Source organism: Bombina bombina, chromosome 1, assembly GCF_027579735.1.
Source record: "Bombina bombina isolate aBomBom1 chromosome 1, aBomBom1.pri, whole genome shotgun sequence".
Classification (NCBI taxonomy): Eukaryota; Metazoa; Chordata; class Amphibia; order Anura; family Bombinatoridae; genus Bombina; species Bombina bombina.
Genome location: NC_069499.1, coordinates 1,203,888,907 through 1,203,911,070, shown reverse-complemented (window position 1 = coordinate 1,203,911,070; position 22,164 = coordinate 1,203,888,907). Strand labels below are relative to the sequence as shown.

General features: G+C 41.6%; 1 protein-coding gene across 1 annotated transcript in view; it reads left to right on the top strand.

Moving 5' to 3' along the window:
* LOC128647401 (zinc finger protein 281) overlaps window positions 1-22,164 on the top strand; it is a 127,491-nt gene that overhangs the window by 50,886 nt on the left and 54,441 nt on the right. The window contains exon 2 of the mRNA XM_053700190.1: window positions 18,300-18,425. Within this exon, the coding sequence (XP_053556165.1) occupies window positions 18,300-18,425 (126 nt within the window). The remainder of the gene's footprint in view (window positions 1-18,299; window positions 18,426-22,164) is intronic.

Genomic DNA, 22,164 nt, shown 5'->3' with positions numbered 1-22,164 from the left:
GAAGATAGTTGTGCTTTCAAAGATCCTATGGATAAAAAATTAGAGGGTTTGCTTAAAAAGATGTTTGTTCAGCAAGGTTACCTTCTACAACCAATTTCATGCATTGTTCCTGTCACTACAGCAGCGTGTTTCTGGTTCGATGAACTAGAAAAGGCGCTCAATAAAGATTCTTCTTATGAGGAGATTTTGGACAGAATTCATGCTCTCAAATTGGCTAACTCTTTCACCTTAGACGCCACTTTGCAATTGGCTAGATTAGCGGCGAAAAATTCTGGGTTTGCTATTGTGGCGCGCAGAGCGCTTTGGCTAAAATCTTGGTCAGCGGATGCGTCTTCCAAGAACAAATTGCTTAACATTCCTTTCAAGGGGAAAACGCTGTTTGGCCCTGACTTGAAAGAGATTATTTCTGATATCACTGGGGGCAAGGGCCACGCCCTTCCTCAGGATAGGTCTTTCAAGGCTAAAAATAAACCAAATTTTCGTCCCTTTCGCAGAAACGGACCAGCCCCAAGTGCTACATCCTCTAAGCAAGAGGGTAATACTTCTCAAGCCAAGCCAGCCTGGAGGCCAATGCAAGGCTGGAACAAAGGTAAGCAGGCCAAGAAACCTGCCACTGCTACCAAGACAGCATGAGATGTTGGCCCCCGATCCAGGACCGGATCTGGTGGGGGGCAGACTCTCTCTTCGCTCAGGCTTGGGCAAGAGATGTTCTGGATCCTTGGGCGCTGGAAATAGTCTCCCAAGGTTATCTTCTGGAATTCAAGGGGCTTCCCCCAAGGGGGAGGTTCCACAGGTCTCAATTGTCTTCAGACCACATAAAAAAACAGGCATTCTTACATTGTGTAGAAGACCTGTTAAAAATGGGAGTGATTCATCCTGTTCCATTAGGAGAACAAGGGATGGGGTTCTACTCCAATCTGTTCATAGTTCCCAAAAAAGAGGGAACATTCAGACCAATCTTAGATCTCAAGATCCTAAACAAGTTTCTCAAGGTTCCATCGTTCAAAATGGAAACCATTCGAACAATTCTTCCTTCCATCCAGGAAGGTCAATTCATGACCACGGTGGATTTAAAGGATGCGTATCTACATATTCCTATCCACAAGGAACATCATTGGTTCCTAAGGTTCGCCTTTCTGGACAAGCATTACCAGTTTGTGGCACTTCCGTTCGGATTAGCCACTGCTCCAAGAATTTTCACAAAGGTACTGGGGTCCCTTCTAGCGGTGCTAAGACCAAGGGGCATTGCAGTAGTACCTTACTTGGACGACATTCTGATTCAAGCGTCGTCCCTTCCACAAGCAAAGGCTCACACGGACATTGTCCTGGCCTTTCTCAGATCTCACGGGTGGAAAGTGAACGTAGAAAAAAGTTCTCTATCTCCGTCAACAAGAGTTCCCTTCTTGGGAACAATAATAGACTCCTTAGAAATGAGGATTTTTCTGACAGAGGCCAGAAAATCAAAACTTCTAAACTCTTGTCAAGTACTTCATTCTGTTCCTCTTCCTTCCATAGCACAGTGCATGGAAGTAATAGGTTTGATGGTCGCGGCAATGGACATAGTTCCTTCTGCACGAATTCATCTGAGACCATTACAACTGTGCATGCTCAGTCAGTGGAATGGGGATTATACAGACTTGTCTCCGACGATACAAGTAGATCAGAGGACCAGAGATTCACTCTGTTGGTGGCTGTCCCTGGACAACCTGTCACAGGGGATGAGCTTCCGCAGACCAGAGTGGGTCATTGTCACGACCGACGCCAGTCTGGTGGGCTGGGGCGCGGTCTGGGGACTCCTGAAGGCTCAGGGTCTTTGGTCTCGGGAAGAATCTCTTCTCCCGATAAATATTCTGGAACTGAGAGCGATATTCAATGCTCTCAAGGCTTGGCCTCAGCTAGCAAAGGCCAAATTCATACGGTTTCAATCGGACAACATGACTGTTGCGTACATCAACCATCAGGGGGGAACACGGAGTTCCCTGGCGATGGAAGAAGTGACCAAAATCATTCAATGGGCGGAGACTCACTCCTGCCACTTGTCTGCAATCCACATCCCAGGAGTGGAAAATTGGGAAGCGGATTTTCTGAGTCGTCAGACATTTCATCCGGGGGAGTGGGAACTCCATCCGGAAATCTTTGCCCAAATTACTCAGTTGTGGGGCATTCCAGACATGGATCTGATGGCCTCTCGTCAGAACTTCAAGGTTCCTTGCTACGGGTCCAGATCCAGGGATCCCAAGGCGACTCTGGTAGATGCACTAGTAGCACCTTGGACCTTCAAACTAGCTTATGTATTCCCACCGTTTCCTCTCATCCCCAGGCTGGTAGCCAGGATCAATCAGGAGAGGGCATCGGTGATCTTGATAGCTCCTGCGTGGCCACGCAGGACTTGGTATGCAGACCTGGTGAATATGTCATCGGCTCCACCATGGAAGCTACCTTTGAGACGGGACCTTCTTGTTCAAGGTCCGTTCGAACATCCGAATCTGGTCTCACTCCAACTGACTGCTTGGAGATTGAACGCTTGATTTTATCAAAGCGAGGGTTCTCAGATTCTGTCATTGATACTCTTGTTCAGGCCAGAAAGCCTGTAACTAGAAAAATCAACCATAAAATATGGAAAAAATATATCTGTTGGTGTGAATCTAAAGGATTCCCTTGGGACAAGATAAAAATTCCTAAGATTCTATCCTTTCTTCAAGAAGGTTTGGAGAAAGGATTATCTGCAAGTTCTTTGAAGGGACAGATTTCTGCTTTGTCTGTGTTACTTCACAAAAAGCTGGCAGCTGTGCCAGATGTTCAAGCCTTTGTTCAGGCTCTGGTTAGAATCAAGCCTGTTTACAAACCTTTGACTCCTCCTTGGAGTCTCAATTTAGTTCTTTCAGTTCTTCAGGGGGTTCCGTTTGAACCCTTACATTCCGTTGATATTAAGTTATTATCTTGGAAAGTTTTGTTTTTGGTTGCAATTTCTTCTGCTAGAAGAGTTTCAGAATTATCTGCTCTGCAGTGTTCTCCTCCTTATCTGGTGTTCCATGCAGATAAGGTGGTTTTGCGTACTAAACCTGGTTTTCTTCCGAAAGTTGTTTCTAACAAAAACATTAACCAGGAGATAGTCGTGCCTTCTTTGTGTCCGAATCCAGTTTCAAAGAAGGAACGTTTGTTGCACAATTTGGATGTAGTTCGTGCTCTAAAATTCTATTTAGATGCTACAAAGGATTTTAGACAAACATCTTCCTTGTTTGTTGTTTATTCTGGTAAAAGGAGAGGTCAAAAAGCAACTTCTACCTCTCTCTTTTTGGCTTAAAAGCATCCTCAGATTGGCTTACGAGACTGCCGGACGGCAGCCTCCTGAAAGAATCACAGCTCATTCCACTAGGGCCGTGGCTTCCACATGGGCCTTCAAGAACGAGGCTTCTGTTGATCAGATATGTAAGGCAGCGACTTGGTCTTCACTGCACACTTTTACTAAATTTTACAAATTTGATACTTTTGCTTCTTCTGAGGCTATTTCTGGGAGAAAGGTTTTGCAAGCCGTGGTGCCTTCCATCTAGGTGACCTGATTTGCTCCCTCCCTTCATCCGTGTCCTAAAGCTTTGGTATTGGTTCCCACAAGTAAGGATGACGCCGTGGACCGGACACACCTATGTTGGAGAAAACAGAATTTATGTTTACCTGATAAATTACTTTCTCCAACGGTGTGTCCGGTCCACGGCCCGCCCTGGTTTTTTTAATCAGGTCTGATAATTTATTTTCTTTAACTACAGTCACCACGGTATCATATGATTTCTCCTATGCAAATATTCCTCCTTTACGTCGGTCGAATGACTGGGGAAGGCGGAGCCTAGGAGGGATCATGTGACCAGCTTTGCTGGGCTCTTTGCCATTTCCTGTTGGGAAAGAGAATATCCCACAAGTAAGGATGACGCCGTGGACCGGACACACCGTTGGAGAAAGTAATTTATCAGGTAAACATAAATTCTGTTTTTAAACAATTTTCCAATTTACTTTTATCACCAATTTTGCTTGTTCTCTTGGTATTCTTAGTTGAAAGCTTAACCTAGGAGGTTCGTATGCTAATTTCTTAGACCTTGAAGGCCACCTCTTTTCAGAATGCATTTTAACAGTTTTTTCACCACTAGAGGGTGTTAGTTCATGTGTTTCATATAGATAACACTGTGCTTGTGAACGTGAAGTTATCTGGGAGCAGGCACTGAATGGCTAAACTGCAAGTCTGTCAAAAGAACTGAAATAAAGGGGCAGTTTGCAGAGGCTTAGATACAGGATAATCAGAGGTTAAAAGTATATTAATATAACTGTTGGTTATGCAAAACTGGGGAATGGGTAATAAAGGGATTATCTATCTTTTAAAACAATAAAAATTCTGGTGTAGACTGTCCCTTTAAAAAGCAAATCTCATACATTTTATACTCTGCAGCTGGTAAAAAAAGTAATTGGAAACACATTAAGGCAAAAATTTTTTATAGTAAACTGTCCCTTTTAAGTTCTGAGTCTAGTATTAAAGGTACATTCCAGCTAAAATTGGAAAGCACATTGGAAGCATTTCGGTATTGAATAGAAGCATTTTTGTAATATTACATGCATTCGCAAAAATGCTTCTAATAAAAGCTATAGCTGTTTTAAAAGTGTATTTAAGTATGCAACGGGCACCAGCATTTTAAACACAGCACTTGCTCAAAGAGCTTAAGGTGCTTTTACCATCTGGTAATGACTCAATTTGTTAATTGTTGACATGCTAAAAGCCCCACTGATGATTCGAGCAGCTGCAGTATTTAAAATGTGGATGCAGTGACAATATCTAGCTATGCTTCACATGCACGTGCAGAGAATAATTCTAACACTAAAACAGTGATAACTTTTACTAGAAGCATTTTGCCAATACATGTATATTGCAAATATGTTTCTATTCAAAGATGTAATTAATCTATGTGCAATTAAATTTTGACCAGAATTTAAATTAAATTTTGACCAGAATTTAAATTAAATTTTGACCAGAATTTAAATTTAATGGTACTTGCTGTTTGCTTCACAGCTTTATTACCAGATAATAAGACTTTGTCCTACATCAAACCCACTGACATATAACAGAATGGTTCCTAATTGTATATAGAGCTATTATGTTTGTGCACTGTTCTTTATTTTCTTTTTAATTGATCTTCTCTGCAACAACTTTTCTACTTTTTCTTTAAGTGCCATTTTTTAAATGAAACTACTCCTTTGTATTTCTTTTTTGGGTTTGTGAAAATATTTTCAATTTATTTTACTCCTCCTGAGTTTAAAAATATATTCCCTTATCCAGCCTATAGTATAGAGCTTCGGGAACAGATTACAAATGTTGATGGGGTATTTTTCACGTTAACTTAAAACTATTATTCCTAGAGGATAGTACTACTTTCAGGGATTCTATGCATGAGGAAATTGGGAGTAGTTCCATAGAAATGCCTTACAACAAGCATGTTTTTTTTGTTCAAACCAGCTATTGGCATCACTTGTGTAGCTTCTTCACTTTGGTGTTTTTTTGTTTGTTTTTTCACACCTAATTTTAGGTATTTTTATCAGATCTTTTAAAATTGTTTGAGGCTGCCAAAAGCAGTGAATAATTTTATTTGCAATGTCATTATAGACATAATTCAAATGAATGCCAACATTTTTGCTTTAGCAGTATTGATTGGAAGAGCTCTTTGGCTGAAATTGTGATCAGCAGACATTGTTTCCATGGGTATACTTTTACTCTTCCTTTCCTTATTTGGTCCTTGTCTGGATGCCGCATTTTCCATAGTAACTGGTACAATTTGGAGTTTACTACCTTTCTACCCAAATAATCAGTTTAGAGGAAAGGATAAACCAAGTAGGTGTTTTCACTCCTTTCATCAATTTAGGAACTATATATCCCCCTCACAAAAGCTTCCCAATTCTCTCTGGAACATTGCCATGCAGAATAAGAAGCCTACCTCCTAAGTTTGCATGACATGTATGGCCCTTGACCCAGATACATTTCTGGGACAGGTTAAGGCTTTTATTTATTAAAAGGCCCGATTGCAGACTGTTCAGGGTCTCTGGGTTCTAAACATACATTCCCAGTGTTAAAAATTTGACTTTAAAGGGACAGTCAAGTCCAAAAAAACATAATTTATGCTTACCTGATAAATTTATTTCTCTTGTGGTGTATCCAGTCCACGGATCATCAATTACTTGTGGGATATTCTCCTTCCCAACAGGAAGTTGCAAGAGGATCACCCACAGCAGAGCTGTCTATATAGCTCCTCCCCTAACTGCCATATCCAGTCATTCGACCGAAGACAAGCAAGAGAAAGAAGAAACCATAGGGTGCAGTGGTGACTGTAGTTTAAAGTAAAAAAAATACCTGCCTTAAAATGACAGGGCGGGCCGTGGACTGGATACACCACAAGAGAAATAAATTTATCAGGTAAGCATAAATTATGTTTTCTCTTGTAAGGTGTATCCAGTCCACGGATCATCCATTACTTGTGGGATACCAATACCAAAGCTAAAGTACACGATGAAGGGAGGGACAAGGAAGGTACCACTGCCTAAAAATAGCCTCCGAAGACGCAAAAGTATCAAATTTATAGAATTTTGAAAAGGTATGAAGCGAAGACCATGTCGCCGCCTTGCAAATCTGTTCAACAGAAGCCTCATTTTTGAAGGCCCATGTGGAAGCCACAGCTCTAGTAGAATAAGCTGTAATCCTTTCAGGAGGCTGCTGGCCAGCAGTCTCATAAGCTAAGCGTATTATACTCCTTAGCCAAAAAGAAAGAGAAGTTGCCAAAGCCTTTTGGCCTCTCCTCTGTCCAGAATAGACAACAAACAAAGCAGATGTTTGACGAAAATCTTTAGTAGCTTGTAAATAATACTTTAAAGCACGAACCACGTCAAGATTGTGTAATAGACGTTCCTTCTTTGAAGGAGGATTAGGACACAATGACGGAACAACAATCTCCTGATTGATATTCTTATTAGATACCACCTTAGGTAAAAACCCAGGTTTGGTACGCAAAACTACCTTATCTGCATGGAAGATCAGATAAGGGGAATCGCATTGTAAGGCAGATAACTCGGAAACTCTACGAGCCGAGGAAATGGCTACCAAAAATAGAACTTTCCAAGATAAAAGTTTGATATCTATGGAATGAAGAGGTTCAAACGGAACCCCTTGAAGAACTTTAAGAACCAAATTTAAACTCCATGGCGGAGCAACAAGTTTAAACACAGACTTGATTCTAACTAAAGCCTGACAAAATGCCTGAACGTCTGGAACATCCGCCAGACGCTTGTGCAAAAGAATAGACAGAGCAGAAATCTGTCCCTTTAAGGAACTAGCTGACAATCCTTTCTCCAATCCCTCTTGGAGAAAAGATAATATCCTGGGAATCCTGACTTTACTCCATGAGTAACCCTTGGATTCACACCAATAAAGATATGTACGCCATATCTTATGATAGATTTTCCTAGTGACAGGTTTTCGTGCCTGAATTAAGGTATCAATGACTGACGCGGAGATCTGCAGTCAGTCTCAGAGAAAAATTAGATTTGGATGGTTGAAAAGGACCCTGGAGTAGAAGGTCCTGTCTCAGCGGCAGAGTCCATGGTGGAAAGGATGACATGTCCACCAGATCTGCATACCAAGTCCTGCGTGGCCACGCAGGCGCTATCAAGATCCCAGATGCTCTCTCCTGCTTGATTTTGGCAATCAGACGAGGGAGCAGAGGAAACGGTGGAAACACATAAGCCAGGTTGAAAGACCAAGGTGCTGCTAGAGCATCTATCAGTCGCCTTGGGATCCCTGGACCTGGATCCGTAGCAAGGAAGTTTGGCGTTCTGGCGAGATGCCATGAGATCCAGTTCTGGTTTGCCCCAACGATGAATCAATTGTGCAAACACCTCCGGATGGAGTTCCCACTCCCCCGGATGAAAAGTCTGACGACTTAGAAAATCCGCCTCCCAGTTCTCCACACCTGGGATATGGATAGCTGATAGGTGGCAAGAGTGAATCTCTGCCCAGCAAATTATCTTTGAGACTTCTAACATCGCTAGGGAACTCCTTGTTCCCCCTTGATGGTTGATGTAAGCGACAGTCGTGATGTTGTCCGACTGAAATCTGATGAACCTCATTGACGCTAGCTGAGGCCAAGCCTGAAGAGCATTGAATATCGCTCTTAGTTCCAGAATGTTTATTGGAAGGAGTGTCTCCTCCTGAGTCCAAGATCCCTGAGCCTTCAGTGAATTCCAGACTGCCCCCCAGCCTAGAAGGCGGGCATCTGTCGTTACAATTGTCCAATCTGGCCTGCGAAAGGTCATACCTTTGGACAGATGGACCCGAGATAGCCACCAGAGAAGAGAATCCCTGGTCTCTTGATCCAGATTTAGTAGAGGGGACAAATCTGTGTAATCCCCATTCCACTGACTGAGCATGCATAGGTGCAGCGGTCTGAGATGTAGGCGTGCAAACTGCACTATGTCCATTGCTGCTACCATTAAGCCGATTACTTCCATACACTGAGCCACCGAAGGGCGAGAAGTGGAATAAAGAACACGGCATGAATTTAGAAGTTTTGATAACCTGGACTCTGTCAGGTAAATCCTCATTTCTACAGAATATATTAGAGTTCCCAGAAAGGATACTCTTGTGAGAGGTGATAGAGAACTCTTTTCTTCGTTCACCTTCCACCCATGCGACCTCAGAAATGCCAGAACTATGTCCGTATGAGACTTGGCAATTTGGAAATTTGACGCCTGTATCAGAATGTCGTCTAAATAAGGGGCCACTGCTATGCCCCACGGTCTTAGGACCGCCAGAAGCGACCCCAGAACCCAGTCAGACAATGCCACAGCTGGGGCATATATCAACCATCAAAGGTGAATTTGCAGTTCCCTAGCGTTGAAAGGGGTTACAGAGAATTTGCCAGAGAACAATTTCTGTACAATTTCTGCAATTCACATCCCAGGAGTGGGGAAAAAAAAATCAATGGCGGATTACCTCAGTTGACAGTCTCTTCATCCTGGGGAATAGTGTCTCTAAGAGTTTTTCTACCAGATTGTGAAGCAATGGGGTCTTCCAGAGAGAGACCTTAGGGCCTCTTGTTTTAACCACAAACTTCCCAGAAACTATACCAGATCCTGAAATCCTATAGTAGAGTTTGTTGTTGCTCTAACAGCTCCTTCGTCTTTTTTCATATTGGATCAAGCAGGAGTGCTTATCAGTAATTCTGATTGCAATGTTCTCTTTATATGGCACTCATGAACTAGCGCTTTCTAACTGTGAAAAGCTGTCAATATGCACTGAGCTACGAGGCAGCCTTCAAGGGCTTATAAATAAGTATATGAACCTACCTAGGTTTAGCTTTCAACAAAGAATACCAAAAGAACAAAGTAACGTTAATGATAAAAGTACATTTGGAAAGTTGTTAAAATTGCATGCCCTATCCTGAATCCATGAGTGTTTTTTTTTTTTTTTTTTGACTGGACTGTACCTCAACTTGACGGCTTGGAGATTGAACGTTTAAATGGACATAATACCCATATGCTAAATCACTTGAAACTGATGCAGTATAACTGTAAAAAGCAGACAGGAAAATATCCCCTTAGCATTTCTATGTAAAAAAGGAAGATATTTTACCTCACAATTTCCTCAGCTCAGCAGAGTAAGTTCTGTGTAAAAAGTTATACTCAGCTGTTCCCAGCTGCAGGTAAAAAAAAATAAAAAATGAAGAGCCGCCAATCTGCATCAGCAGTGCTGAGGTAATGAACTCTTTTACTGTGATCTCATGAGATTTGACTTAACTTTCATGAGATTTCATTGTAAGCTGAATAGGGAAATAAGATGAGTGCACGAGGCTCATCCCCTAAGCTGTCCCAGGACAGACATACTAATATGCTGCTTAGAAATCCTTTACAATGGGAGGTGGCTACTGAGGAACTTTTGAGGTAAAATATCTTTCTTTTTTACATAGAGATGTTCAGGAGATATTTTCTAGTCAGCTTTTTACAGCTATGCTGCATCACTTTCAAGTGTTTAAACATTTGGGTATTATGGCCCTTTAATCTTAAAACTGAGGTTTTTTTCTGGCGCAGTAGTTGAGGCTAGTAGGAATTAAATCCTATAACAATAAAGATTTAAGACTTTTGTAAAGTTCCTTTCTTGGTGTGATAAACATGATTTCGCTTGCTTTCCTTTAGAATTTCAAGAATTCTATTCTTTCAAGATGGTTTAGGACTTATAAAAAAAAAGCTGAAATGTGACCTTTCAAAAAAAATCTTGCATATATCATAAAAAGATTGCTATTTTGCCTGACATTCTGACATGTGTTAAGGGTCTATCTAATTTGCTTTGTTCTCTTGGTATCCTTTGTTGAACAGCATAGCTAGATATGCTCAGGAGCTGGGGACTAGCTGCTGATTGCTGACTGTACATATATACTTCGTTATTGGCTTATGAATAGACATGTATTCAGACTTATCAGTACTAAATGAATGCCAAAGATTGCAGCCGCAAGCAGCATTTGGCAATTTTTGGAGACTGATTTATTTGTGTGAAAGTGCAGCACACCAAGATCGGGATTTGCACAGATCTGTGTGTTGCACTTTCACAAGAATAAATCAGTCTCCGAGGAGACTTGTCTGCCATCATTCGTTTACTGTTGAAAGGCCAAATGTACTTGTCTGCTTATGAATGTATTTAGTTAGCTCTCAGTAGTGCATTGTTGCGCATTTAAATAAGAATACCTAGTGATTAAAACAGAATTGACAATAGAAGTAAATTGGAAATTTGTTTAAAAATATATTCTCTATAGGAATCTTGAAATAAAGATTTCTTGGTTTGCATTCTCTTCCTTTTGAACTTCTGCATGGTTTAGCCATTCAGCTTCTGTCTAGGAAGGAATAGCTTCTTTTTAGCAATTGCTTCCGCCAGAAGTGTGTCTGAATCTCCGGCTGTTTATTGCAAAACTAATCTTTTCCATAAGGATGAGGCAGTTTTAAGAACTCTGTATATTTTTTTTTTTATTATACTTAAAATGGTTTCTTCAGATGCAATCCATCTATACATTTTTGATTCTTTTGTCCTAATTCTAAAGAGACGTTTACATTATTTAGATGTAGGAATAGCAATCCTCTAGTTTTATTTTTCTCTTGTTTAGTGTATCCAGTCCACGGATCATCCATTACTTGTGGGATATTCTCCTTCCCAACAGGAAGTTGCAAGAGGATCACCCACAGCAGAGCTGCTATATAGCTCCTCTCCTCACTGCCATATCCAGTCATTCTCTTGCAACTCCCAACTAAGATGGAGGTCGTAAGAGGACTGTGGTGTTTTATACTTAGTTTATTTCTTCAATCAAAAGTTTGTTATTTTTAAATGGTACCGGAGTGTACTGTTTATCTCAGGCAGTATTTAGAAGAAGAATCTGCCTGCGTTTTCTATGATCTTAGCAGAAGTAACTAAGATCCTTTGCTGTTCTCACATATTCTGAGGAGTGAGGTAACTTCAGAGGGGGAATAGCGTGCAGGTTTTCCTGTAATAAGGTATGTGCAGTTAAAATATTTTTCTAGGGATGGAATTTGCTAGAAAACGCTGCTGATACCGAAGTAATGTAAGTAAAGCCTTAAATGCAGTGATAGCGACTGGTATCAGGCTTATTAATAGAGATAAATACTCTTATAAAAGTGTATTTTAAAACGTTTGCTGGCATGTTTAATCGTTTTTTACATATGTTTGGTGATAAAACTTATTGGGGCCTAGTTTTTTCCACATGGCTGGCTTGAATTTTGCCTAGAAACAGTTCCCTGAGGCTTCCCACTGTTGTAATATGAGTGGGAGGGGCCTATTTTGGCATTTTTTTGCACAGCAAAAATGACAGACAGACATCCAGCTTCTTCCTGCATGATCCAGGACTTCTCTGAAGGGCTCAAAAGTCGTATTGAGGGAGGTAAAAAGCCACAGTAGAGCTTTGGCAGTTGTTATGACTGTTTAAAAAACGTTTTTGTCATTTGTTATTCCGTTTTTGGTATTAAGGGGTTAATCATCCATTTGCAAGTGGGTGCAATGCTCTGCTAACTTATTACAGTAAAAATTTTGTTAGTGTAACTGCATTTTTTCACTGTTATTTCAAAATTTGGGAAAATTTGTGTTTCTTAAAGGCGCAGTAACTTTTTTTATTTTTTTGTAAACTTGTTTTAAAGTGTTTTCCAAGCTTGCTAGTCTCATTGCTAGTCTGTTTAAACATGTCTGACACAGAGGAACCTACTTGTTCATTATGTTTGAAAGCCATGGTGGAGCCCCATAGGAGAATGTGTACTAAATGTATTGATTTCACCTTGAACAGTAAAGATCAGTCTTTATCTATAAAAGAATTATCACCAGAGGGTTCTGTCGAGGGGGAAGTTATGCTGACTAACTCTCCCCACGTGTCAGACCCTTCGCCTCCCGCTCAGGGGACGCACGCTAATATGGCGCCAATTACATCAGGGACGCCCATAGCGATTACCTTGCATGACATGGCTGCAATCATGAATAATACCCTGTCAGAGGTATTATCTAGATTGCCTGAATTAAGAGGCAAGCGCGATAGCTCTGGGGTTAGGAGAGATACAGAGCGTGCAAATGCTGTTAGAGCCATGTCTGATACTGCGTCACAGTATGCAGAACATGAGGACGGAGAGCTTCAGTCTGTGGGTGACATCTCTGACTCGGGGGAAACCTGATTCAGAGATTTCTAATTTTAAATTTAAGCTTGAGAACCTCCGTGTATTGCTTGGGGAGGTATTAGCTGCTCTGAATGACTGTAACACAGTTGCAATTCCAGAGAAATTGTGTAGGCTGGATAGATACTATGCGGTGCCGGTGTGTACTGACGTTTTTCCTATACCTAAAAGGCTTACAGAAATTATTAGCAAGGAGTGGGATAGACCCGGTGTGCCCTTTTCCCCACCTCCTATATTTAGAAAAATGTTTCCAATAGACGCCACTACACAGGACTTATGGCAGACGGTCCCTAATGTGGAGGGAGCAGTTTCTACTTTAGCAAAGCGTACCACTATCCCGGTTGAGGACAGTTGTGCTTTTTCAGATCCAATGGATAAAAAATTGGAGGGTTACCTTAAGAAAATGTTTATTCAACACGGTTTTATTTTACAGCCCCTTGCATGCATTGCGCCTGTCACTGCTGCGGCGGCATTCTGGTTTGAGGCCCTGGAAGAGGCCATCCAGACAGCTCCATTGAATGAAATTATTGACAAGCTTAGAACGCTTAAGCTAGCTAACTCATTTGTTTCTGATGCCATTGTTCATTTGACTAAACTAACGGCTAAGAATTCCGGATTCGCCATCCAGGCGCGTAGGGCGCTATGGCTTAAATCCTGGTCAGCTGACGTGACTTCAAAGTCTAAATTACTCAACATTCCTTTCAAGGGGCAGACCTTATTCGGGCCTGGCTGACATTACTGGAGGCAAGGGTCATACCCTTCCTCAGGACAGGGCCAAATCAAAGGCCAAACAGTCTAATTTTCGTGTCTTTCGAAATTTCAAGGCAGGAGCAGCATCAACTTCCTCCGCTTCAAAACAAGAGGGAACTGTTGCTCATTCCAGACAGGCCTGGAAACCTAACCAGTCCTGGAACAAGGGCAAGCAGGCCAGAAAGCCTGCTGCTGCCCCCAAGACAGCATTAAGGAACGGCCCCCTATCCGGAAACGGATCTAGTGGGGGGCAGACTTTCTCTCTTCGCCCAGACGTGGGCAAGAGATGTTCAGGATCCCTGGGCGTTGGAGATCATATCTCAGGGATATCTTCTGGACTTCAAAGCTTCTCCTCCACAAGGGAGATTTCATCTTTCAAGGTTATCATCAAACCAGATAAAGAAAGAGGCATTCCTAAGCTGTGTGCAAGACCTCCTAGTAATGGGAGTGATCCATCCAGTTCCGCGGACGGAACAAGGACAGGGATTTTATTCAAATCTGTTTGTGGTTCCCAAGAAAGAGGGAACCTTCAGACCAATCTTGGATCTAAAGATCTTAAACAAATTCCTCAGAGTTCCATCATTCAAAATGGAAACTATTCGGACCATCCTACCCATGATCCAAGAGGGTCAGTACATGACCACAGTGGACTTAAAGGATGCCTACCTTCACATACCGATTCACAAAGATCATCATCGGTTCCTAAGGTTTGCCTTTCTAGACAGGCATTACCAATTTGTAGCTCTTCCCTTCGGGTTGGCCACTGCCCTGAGAATTTTTACAAAGGTTCTGGGCTCGCTTCTGGCGGTTCTAAGACCGTGAGGCATAGCGGTGGCTCCGTATCTAGACGACATCCTGATACAGGCGTCAAGCTTTCAAATTGCCAAGTCTCATACAGAGATAGTTCTGGCATTTCTGAGGTCGCATGGGTGGAAAGTGAACGTGGAAAAGAGTTCTCTATCACCACTCACAAGAGTCTCCTTCCTAGGGACTCTTATAGATTCTGTAGAGATGAAAATTTACCTAACGGAGTCCAGGTTATCAAAACTTCTAAATGCTTGCCGTGTCCTTCATTCCATTCCACGCCCGTCAGTGGCTCAGTGCATGGAAGTAATCGGCTTAATGGTAGCGGCAATGGACATAGTGCCATTTGCGCCCCTGCATCTCAGACCGCTGCAATTATGCATGCTAAGTCAGTGGAATGGGGATTACTCAGATTTGTCCCCTCTACTAAATCTGGATCAAGAGACCAGAGATTCTCTTCTCTGGGGGCTTTCTCGGGTCCATCTGTCCAAGGGTATGACCTTTCGCAGGCCAGATTGGACAATTGTAACAACAGATGCCAGCCTTCTAGGTTGGGGCGCAGTCTGGAACTCCCTGAAGGCTCTAGGATCGTGGACTCAGGAGGAGAAACTCCTCCCAATAAATATTCTGGAGTTAAGAGCAATATTCAAGGCTCTTCTAGCTTAGCCTCAGTTAGCAACACTGAGGTTCATCAGATTTCAGTCGGACAACATCACGACTGTGGCTTACATCAACCATCAAGGGGGAACCAGGAGTTCCCTAGCGATGTTAGAAGTCTCAAAGATAATTCGCTGGGCAGAGTCTCACTCTTGCCACCTGTCAGTGATCCACATCCCAGGCGTAGCGAACTGGGAGGCGGATTTTCTAAGTCGTCAGACTTTTCATCCGGGGGAGTGGGAACTCCATCCGGAGGTGTTTGCTCGACTGGTCCATCGTTGGGGCAAACCAGAACTGGATCTCATGGTGTCTTGCCAGAACGCCAAGCTTCCTTGTTACGGATCCGGGTCCAGGGACCCGGAAGCAACGCTGATAGATGCTCTAGCAGCTCCTTGGTTCTTCAACCTGGCCTATGTGTTTCCACCGTTTCCTCTGCTCCCTCGACTGATTGCCAAAATCAAACAGGAGAGAGCATCGGTGATTCTGATAGCGCCTGCGTGGCCACGCAGGACCTGGTATGCAGACCTAGTGGATATGTCATCTCTTCCACCATGGACCTTCTAATACAAGGTCCTTTCAATCATCCAAATCTAATTTCTCTGAGACTGACTGCATGGAGATTGAACGCTTGATTCTATCAAGGCGTGGCTTCTCCGAGTCAGTCATTGATACCTTAATACAGGCTCGGAAGCCTGTCACCAGGAAAATCTACCATAAGATATGGCGTAAATATCTTTATTGGTGTGAATCCAAGAGTTACTCATGGAGTAAGGTTAGGATTCCTAGGATATTGTCCTTTCTCCAAGAGGGTTTGGACAAAGGCTTATCAGCTAGTTCTTTAAAAGGACAGATCTCTGCTCTGTCTATTCTTTTGCACAAGCATCTGGCAGAAGTTCCAGACGTCCAGGCATTTTGTCAGGCTTTGGTTAGGATTTTAAGCCTGTGTTTAAAACTGTTGCTCCCCCGTGGAGCTTAAACTTGGTTCTTAAAGTTCTTCAGGGAGTTCCGTTTGAACCCCTTCATTCCATTGATATTAAACTTTTATCTTGGAAAGTTCTGTTTTTGATGGCTATTTCCTCGGCTCGAAGAGTCTCTGAGTTATCTGCCTTACATTGTGATTCTCCTTATCTGATTTTTCATTCAGACCAGGTAGTTTCTGCGTACCAAACCTGGGTTTTTACCTAAGGTGGTTTCTAACAGGAATATCAATCAAGATATTGTTGTTCCATCATTGTGTCCTAATCCTTCTTCAAGGAAGGAACGTCTATTGCATAATCTGGACGTAGTCCGTGCCTTGACGTTTTACTTACAGGCTACTAAAGATTTTCGTCAAACATCTGCCCTGTTTGTCGTTTACTCTGGACAGAGGAGAGGTCAAAAAGCTTCGGCAACCTCTCTCTCCTTTTGGCTTCGGAGCATAATACGCTTAGCCTATGAGACTGCTGGACAGCAGCCCCCTGAAAGGATTACAGCTCATTCTACTAGAGCTGTGGCTTCCACCTGGGCCTTTAAAAATGAGGCCTCTGTTGAACAGATTTGCAAGGCTGCGACTTGGTCTTCGCTTCACACCTTTTCAAAATTTTACAAATTTGACACTTTTGCTTCTTCGGAGGCTGTTTTTGGGAGAAAGGTTCTACAGGCAGTGGTTCCTGCCTTGTCCCTCCCATCATCCGTGTACTTTAGCTTTGGTATTGGTATCCCACAAGTAATGGATGATCCGTGGACTGGATACACTTAACAAGAGAAAACATAATTTATGCTTACCTGATAAATTTATTTCTCTTGTAGTGTAGTCAGTCCACGGCCCGCCCTGTCTTTAAGGCAGGTTTAAATTTTAATTAAACTCCAGTCACCACTGCACCCTATGGTTTCTCCTTTCTCGTCTTGTTTCGGTCGAATGACTGGATATGGCAGTGAGGGGAGGAGCTATATAGCAGCTCTGCTGTGGGTGATCCTCTTGCAACTTCCTGTTGGGAAGGAGAATATCCCACAAGTAATGGATGATCCGTGGACTGGATACACTACAAGAGAAATAAATTTATCAGGTAAGCATAAATTATGTTTTTTTAAAGGGATATTCCAGCCAAAATTGGAAACCATATGGGTACATTTCGGTATTGAACAGAAGCAAATTTGTAATATACATGTATTAGCAAAAAGGCTTCCAATAAAAACTGTTTCAAAAGTGTATCCAAGTATGCACCATGCACCAGCATTTTAAACACAACACTTGTTTGGAGAGTCTATGGTGCTTGTACCATCTGGTAATGACTCAATTTGTTAATTGCTGACATGATACAAGGCCCACTGATGATCTGAGCAACTGCATTATTTAAAATGTGGGTGCAGTGAAAATATCTAGCTATGCTTCACATGCACGTGCAGAGAAAATTGTTAACACTAAAACAGTGATAACTCTTATTAGAAGCATTTTTGCCAATACATGTATAATGCAAATATGTTTCTATTCAAAGATGTAATACATCTATGGGCATTTATATTTTGACTGGAATGTCCCTTTAATTTCTCTGGTTCTCGTAAAGGTCAGAAGGATACAGCAGTTACTTTAGCTTCCTGGTTAAAGAACTTTATTGACAGAGCTTACTTGGATGTGGGAAAGTTTCCATTTCCTGTGCGTTTTTAAAAACTACATTTCTGTTGATGTTTTGCAAAGCATTAACTTGGTCTTTATAAACTTTAAGTTCTACCATTTTTGATTTTTGCGTTTTCGGCGGCTGCTTTTGACAAGTTAGTTTTACAGGCTGCTTTAATTTTTGTCACACCCATTTACTTGTGCACTCCACAGGGTGGATATTAGATCCCAGATGTAATGCCTGTGGACTCTTGCCACCTTATGAAAGAACCAGATTTATGTTTGCCTGATTAATTTCTTTAATGGTGATGAGAGTCCATGAGACCCCCCAATTTTTTTTTTTTTAATTAGCTGAAATTCTAATTTGCACATAATTGATCAAGCTTTGTCCTTTTTCTGCTTTTCTGTTTACCCCTTATTTCTTGGCTGTATGTTAGACTGAGATACCAGAGAGGTGGAAGGGATTGAAAGCTCTTGGAATGTAGGGTATCTTTGCCGCCTCCTAGTGACCAGTGGTTGTATCCAAGGAGTTATGGCTTGTGGACTCTTGCTACCATGAAAAAAAATAATTTATCAGGTAAGCATAAATGTTGTTTTTGTGCCTGTTTGCTACATTTGGGGCATTTTAATAGTATGTACAAGAGCCATGGCACTGACCTTGTAACATATTAAGCATTTCATTGTCACTTCTTCACCTCTGTCCTAAGGATAGCATATGTAGTATTGTTACCCTAATCCTCCAAATATCTTCACACAGCTATTGATCAGGACTGAAAAAAATGGCTGCGATCCAAAGCCGAGCCCCTCCATGAAGAAGACCAGGAGGCTAAACTCCGAAGCTCAGGAAGCAAAACCCAAACGCAGGCGGAGTGATTCCTCTAAAGTAAGAGGTTTATTGTGTTCACTTTGCTAAAAAGTGCACTTCCCCTGAATTGCTCTATTTCCAAACAAAGTTCTTTGTAGCCATCTTAAAATGTGTTCAGATGTTTTGCTCTGATATTTAAAGGGCCTTTATTATTTATTATATCCCATAGTATATGGTGTTTTAGCTGATATAGCTAATTTCTTAATACAGTATGTATGTCTGGCAGTTGACTGCTTGTGTGTGAGAGCCTTAGTACTCGGTGTCCTCCTGAACCTATAGAATGCTACAGAGCTCTCCAAGAAGAAACTGATTTCTAAAGTTAGAATAATCCTCAGATTAAGATTTTGTGAAATGTTGCCCAGCAAGTTTTTAAGTTTATATTAGCTGCAGCATGTAGGTAGACATAATTTAAATAACGGTGCAGCTACATTTTAGCATTTCATCTCTATCTTTAAGGAGACTGAAAGAAAAACTCAGGAAGCAAGTTGCTTGAGACCGTAAACAACTTGAAATTTTAATAGAAAATGTTTTGTGTTAAGTAATACAACTTTTGCAGAATGCTTTAATTCCCATTGTATGTGATTTAGCACTGAACATTGTGGTGATTTTTATTTTTATTGTGAGCTGGAATTGCACACCACCAACTTCTTAAGGTTAACCCTGCTACACATCTTCCCCTTTCCATAATTGCCTTTAACCAATATCAGACTGCAAAACAATGCACTTAATACTAAGATTAAGGCTGTGGAAAACCCTATATGCAGACTCGAGCTCGGGTTGACTCCTCCAAATAAGGAAAGTGGTGGCTAGAGTTTGGCCATTAAAAACAAATTAAAAAAACGAAATAAATGACCAGCGCAAAGGGAAGTCTTATATAAACAAACAGGAATAATTAGGAGTCTCTCTCACCTAAAATCAATTAAGCCAAATTAATAACATCCTGAATGCGCAAAAAATGCTAAAAAATAATTGTCAGTGGATTATGATTAAAAGTAAATTTTACTAATACTAGTATAAAAAAATATAGATTTAATAAAAAATGTATCTATCTTATGACATGGTGAGTCTGCAGGATCATCAATTACTGTCGGGAATATCACTCCTGGCCAGCAGGAGGAGGCAAAGAGCACCAAAGCAAAGCTGTTAAGTATCACTTCCCTTCCCACTAACCCCAGTCATTCTCTTTGCTTCTAGTGCAAGGAGGAGGTGAAGTCATTAGGTGTCTGATTAGATTCTTCTATCAAGATTTTTTTATTTTATTGGAAGCCTGAGCAGGCTTGCTCTGGTCTTCCTGAAACTTGGGTTTAGCTGTACTCCAAGTTAGTCTCTTCAGGAGGGCTGTGGTGACTGTTATGTATGGGAAATTATGCACTTCAGAAATACTGCAAAAGTTTATGGGACAGATTATATCCTAGTAGGATATCATTAATGGCAGTGTGCGGGCACTTCATGTGATAATTCTAGTGAAACTGTCCCCTTGTAAAGGGGTTATCCAGCTTGTGAGGCTAAAATTATTATTTGAAAGACATATGCGTTTTTAGCAGACATGTACTCTGTTCTTGTATTTGCAATACCATTTCAGGTCGGGTCTTTGCATTTAGGTGTTCACATCACGCAGTGTGACTGAATAGACAGATTAGTGGGAGATTTCATGGAGACTATGTTGAGATCCATGTTTTTTTTTTTTCTGATTTTTTTAAGGATAGTTTGTTCGTGTGCCGGGCATTGGCTCCGCCTCCTTTGTTAATGAAGAAAGGAGTGGCGCCATTTTTGTGTCTCTTGTTGCGCTTTCGTGACGCGGTCCTCTCTGAAATCGGAGCGGCGGGTCTAGATGCAGAGCTAGTCTCCTATATCATTCTAAGCCCTAACGTATGCATTGACATACGGTTCGCAAAAGACTCCTCATATGAATTTTTAGCAGCTGGCAATGTTAAATAGTGTGGAGTAATTTCTTATTCACAATTAAATGTCACTGTTTGTTTGAAGTATGTAAAGTCATCTATAACACATTAATTATACATTAAGTATGTAAATTAAAATGGGAATACAAGAATTAGGTTCCAGCGGTTTAGCAATGTGTTTATAGAACTTGTGGTTTGATATCTCAGGAAAATGTTTAACTGGGTCCATTTAATATTTTTTCTTTTTACTTTTAGCCGACTTTGTATTGGTTTGCTTAAGATCCATTATCTGCTGCAGTTTTCTCCTTTATCGTCCCAAGCCTCTATGGTGTCACATGCAGTGCCCTGTTGTTCCTCTCAATCTCCTGGAGGAGTGTATTTGTATACAGAATTTACAGCACTGATATCCTCTGCGGTTTCTGCGGCTGGTCTGTTTCTCCCCGTTTCCCGGGAAAATGCAAGAGGACATTTTAATGTTTCAGATAGTTTCTGCTCCACATGCCGCTACACAGGTTTGCCGCCTTCTAAGTTGACGAGGATTTGCTGGTAGTTTCTTAAGGGCGATATCTCGGATATGGACACTAATTCCTTCATCTGATAATGAAGTAGTCTCCTTCAGATGTATGCTTCTACACCTCGTGCAATGTTATGAGGTTTTAGCTACTTGGACGACACCGACCCGCCTGAAGTTTTGTAAACTCTATCAGTTCTATTTCTTTCCCTGAGGAAGTGTTATAGATGTGCTATGGGAATTTTCACAGGAATAGGAGAAGTTAGGGATATCCTTTCCCTGGCTCCCGTCCTTTAAAGGAATCTCCTGTCGCTGTCTCCTTTAAAATGCACAATGTCTTTAGTAGAACTTTCTACTTTAGCTATGAAATCTCTGAGATAGCTAGCTCCTTTTTGGATCTATGGTTAAGCTGGAGGTTTATTTGTTCATTTATAACAATGCCTTGTCTTTTTTAGACTGACTGTACTAGCCTGCCGGGTTTTATGGCTGTAGTCTTGGTTGGCTTTGAAGAATACCTGTGGCCCTGTGGTACAGCCTAGGCCTTATTGTTCTGCAGTTGCAGATTTAAGATTTTGTTTCCTCTAATCCATGCTGCTGGCATTTTCTTTTTAGGATTTTCGGCCATAATTTTCCTTTTTGGAGGGAAAGTTTTTCTTTCTTTTTCGGCAGAATTCCTCCTTTTGGGCAGATTTATCCTTCTAGAGTATCTGCGTTCCATGAGGGACTTTCCCTTAACTGGGTTCAGGACCTCCTCTCGGGGAGTGCTAATTCCAGTCCCAGTCTGGGAACGGGTTCTAGATTTTTATCTAGTATCCTTTTTCCTTTGGTCATGAGGGCCTGTTCAGAACAAACATAGAATTATTGTTTCTTTGAACGGAATCTTCTCAAGTTTCTCAGAATATCTTGGGGTCTAAGGATGTTTTTCTGGACAATATATGGTTCAGGTATCTTCCATCCTTGAACAATCTCTCTTCAGTGTTTTTGTCAAATTTCTTTCCCATGGATGGGATTGAATCTGTGATAGAATCCCCTTATCCCATCTACAAGGGTGATTAATGGGCCACTATTTCCTTACTGCACCCACTTCCGTCTGATCTTCGGACGCTTAAGATGGCCAGGTCTGGTCATTACCTGTATGAGAGACCGCCTGGGTTCGTCGGGTGCGGTAGACATGGACCTTTATAGATTCTCGATCTAGGAGATGAGTTCTAACAGAGGTCAAATAAATAAGGAATTTTTCCTTTTCCTCCCTCTGCAGTCTTAGGTCCTGCCAATAGCAAGCTCTTGCCATCTGGTAGATAGATTAGCCTTGTTACAACCAGGAGGTTGGGAGTTTGGATCTTGC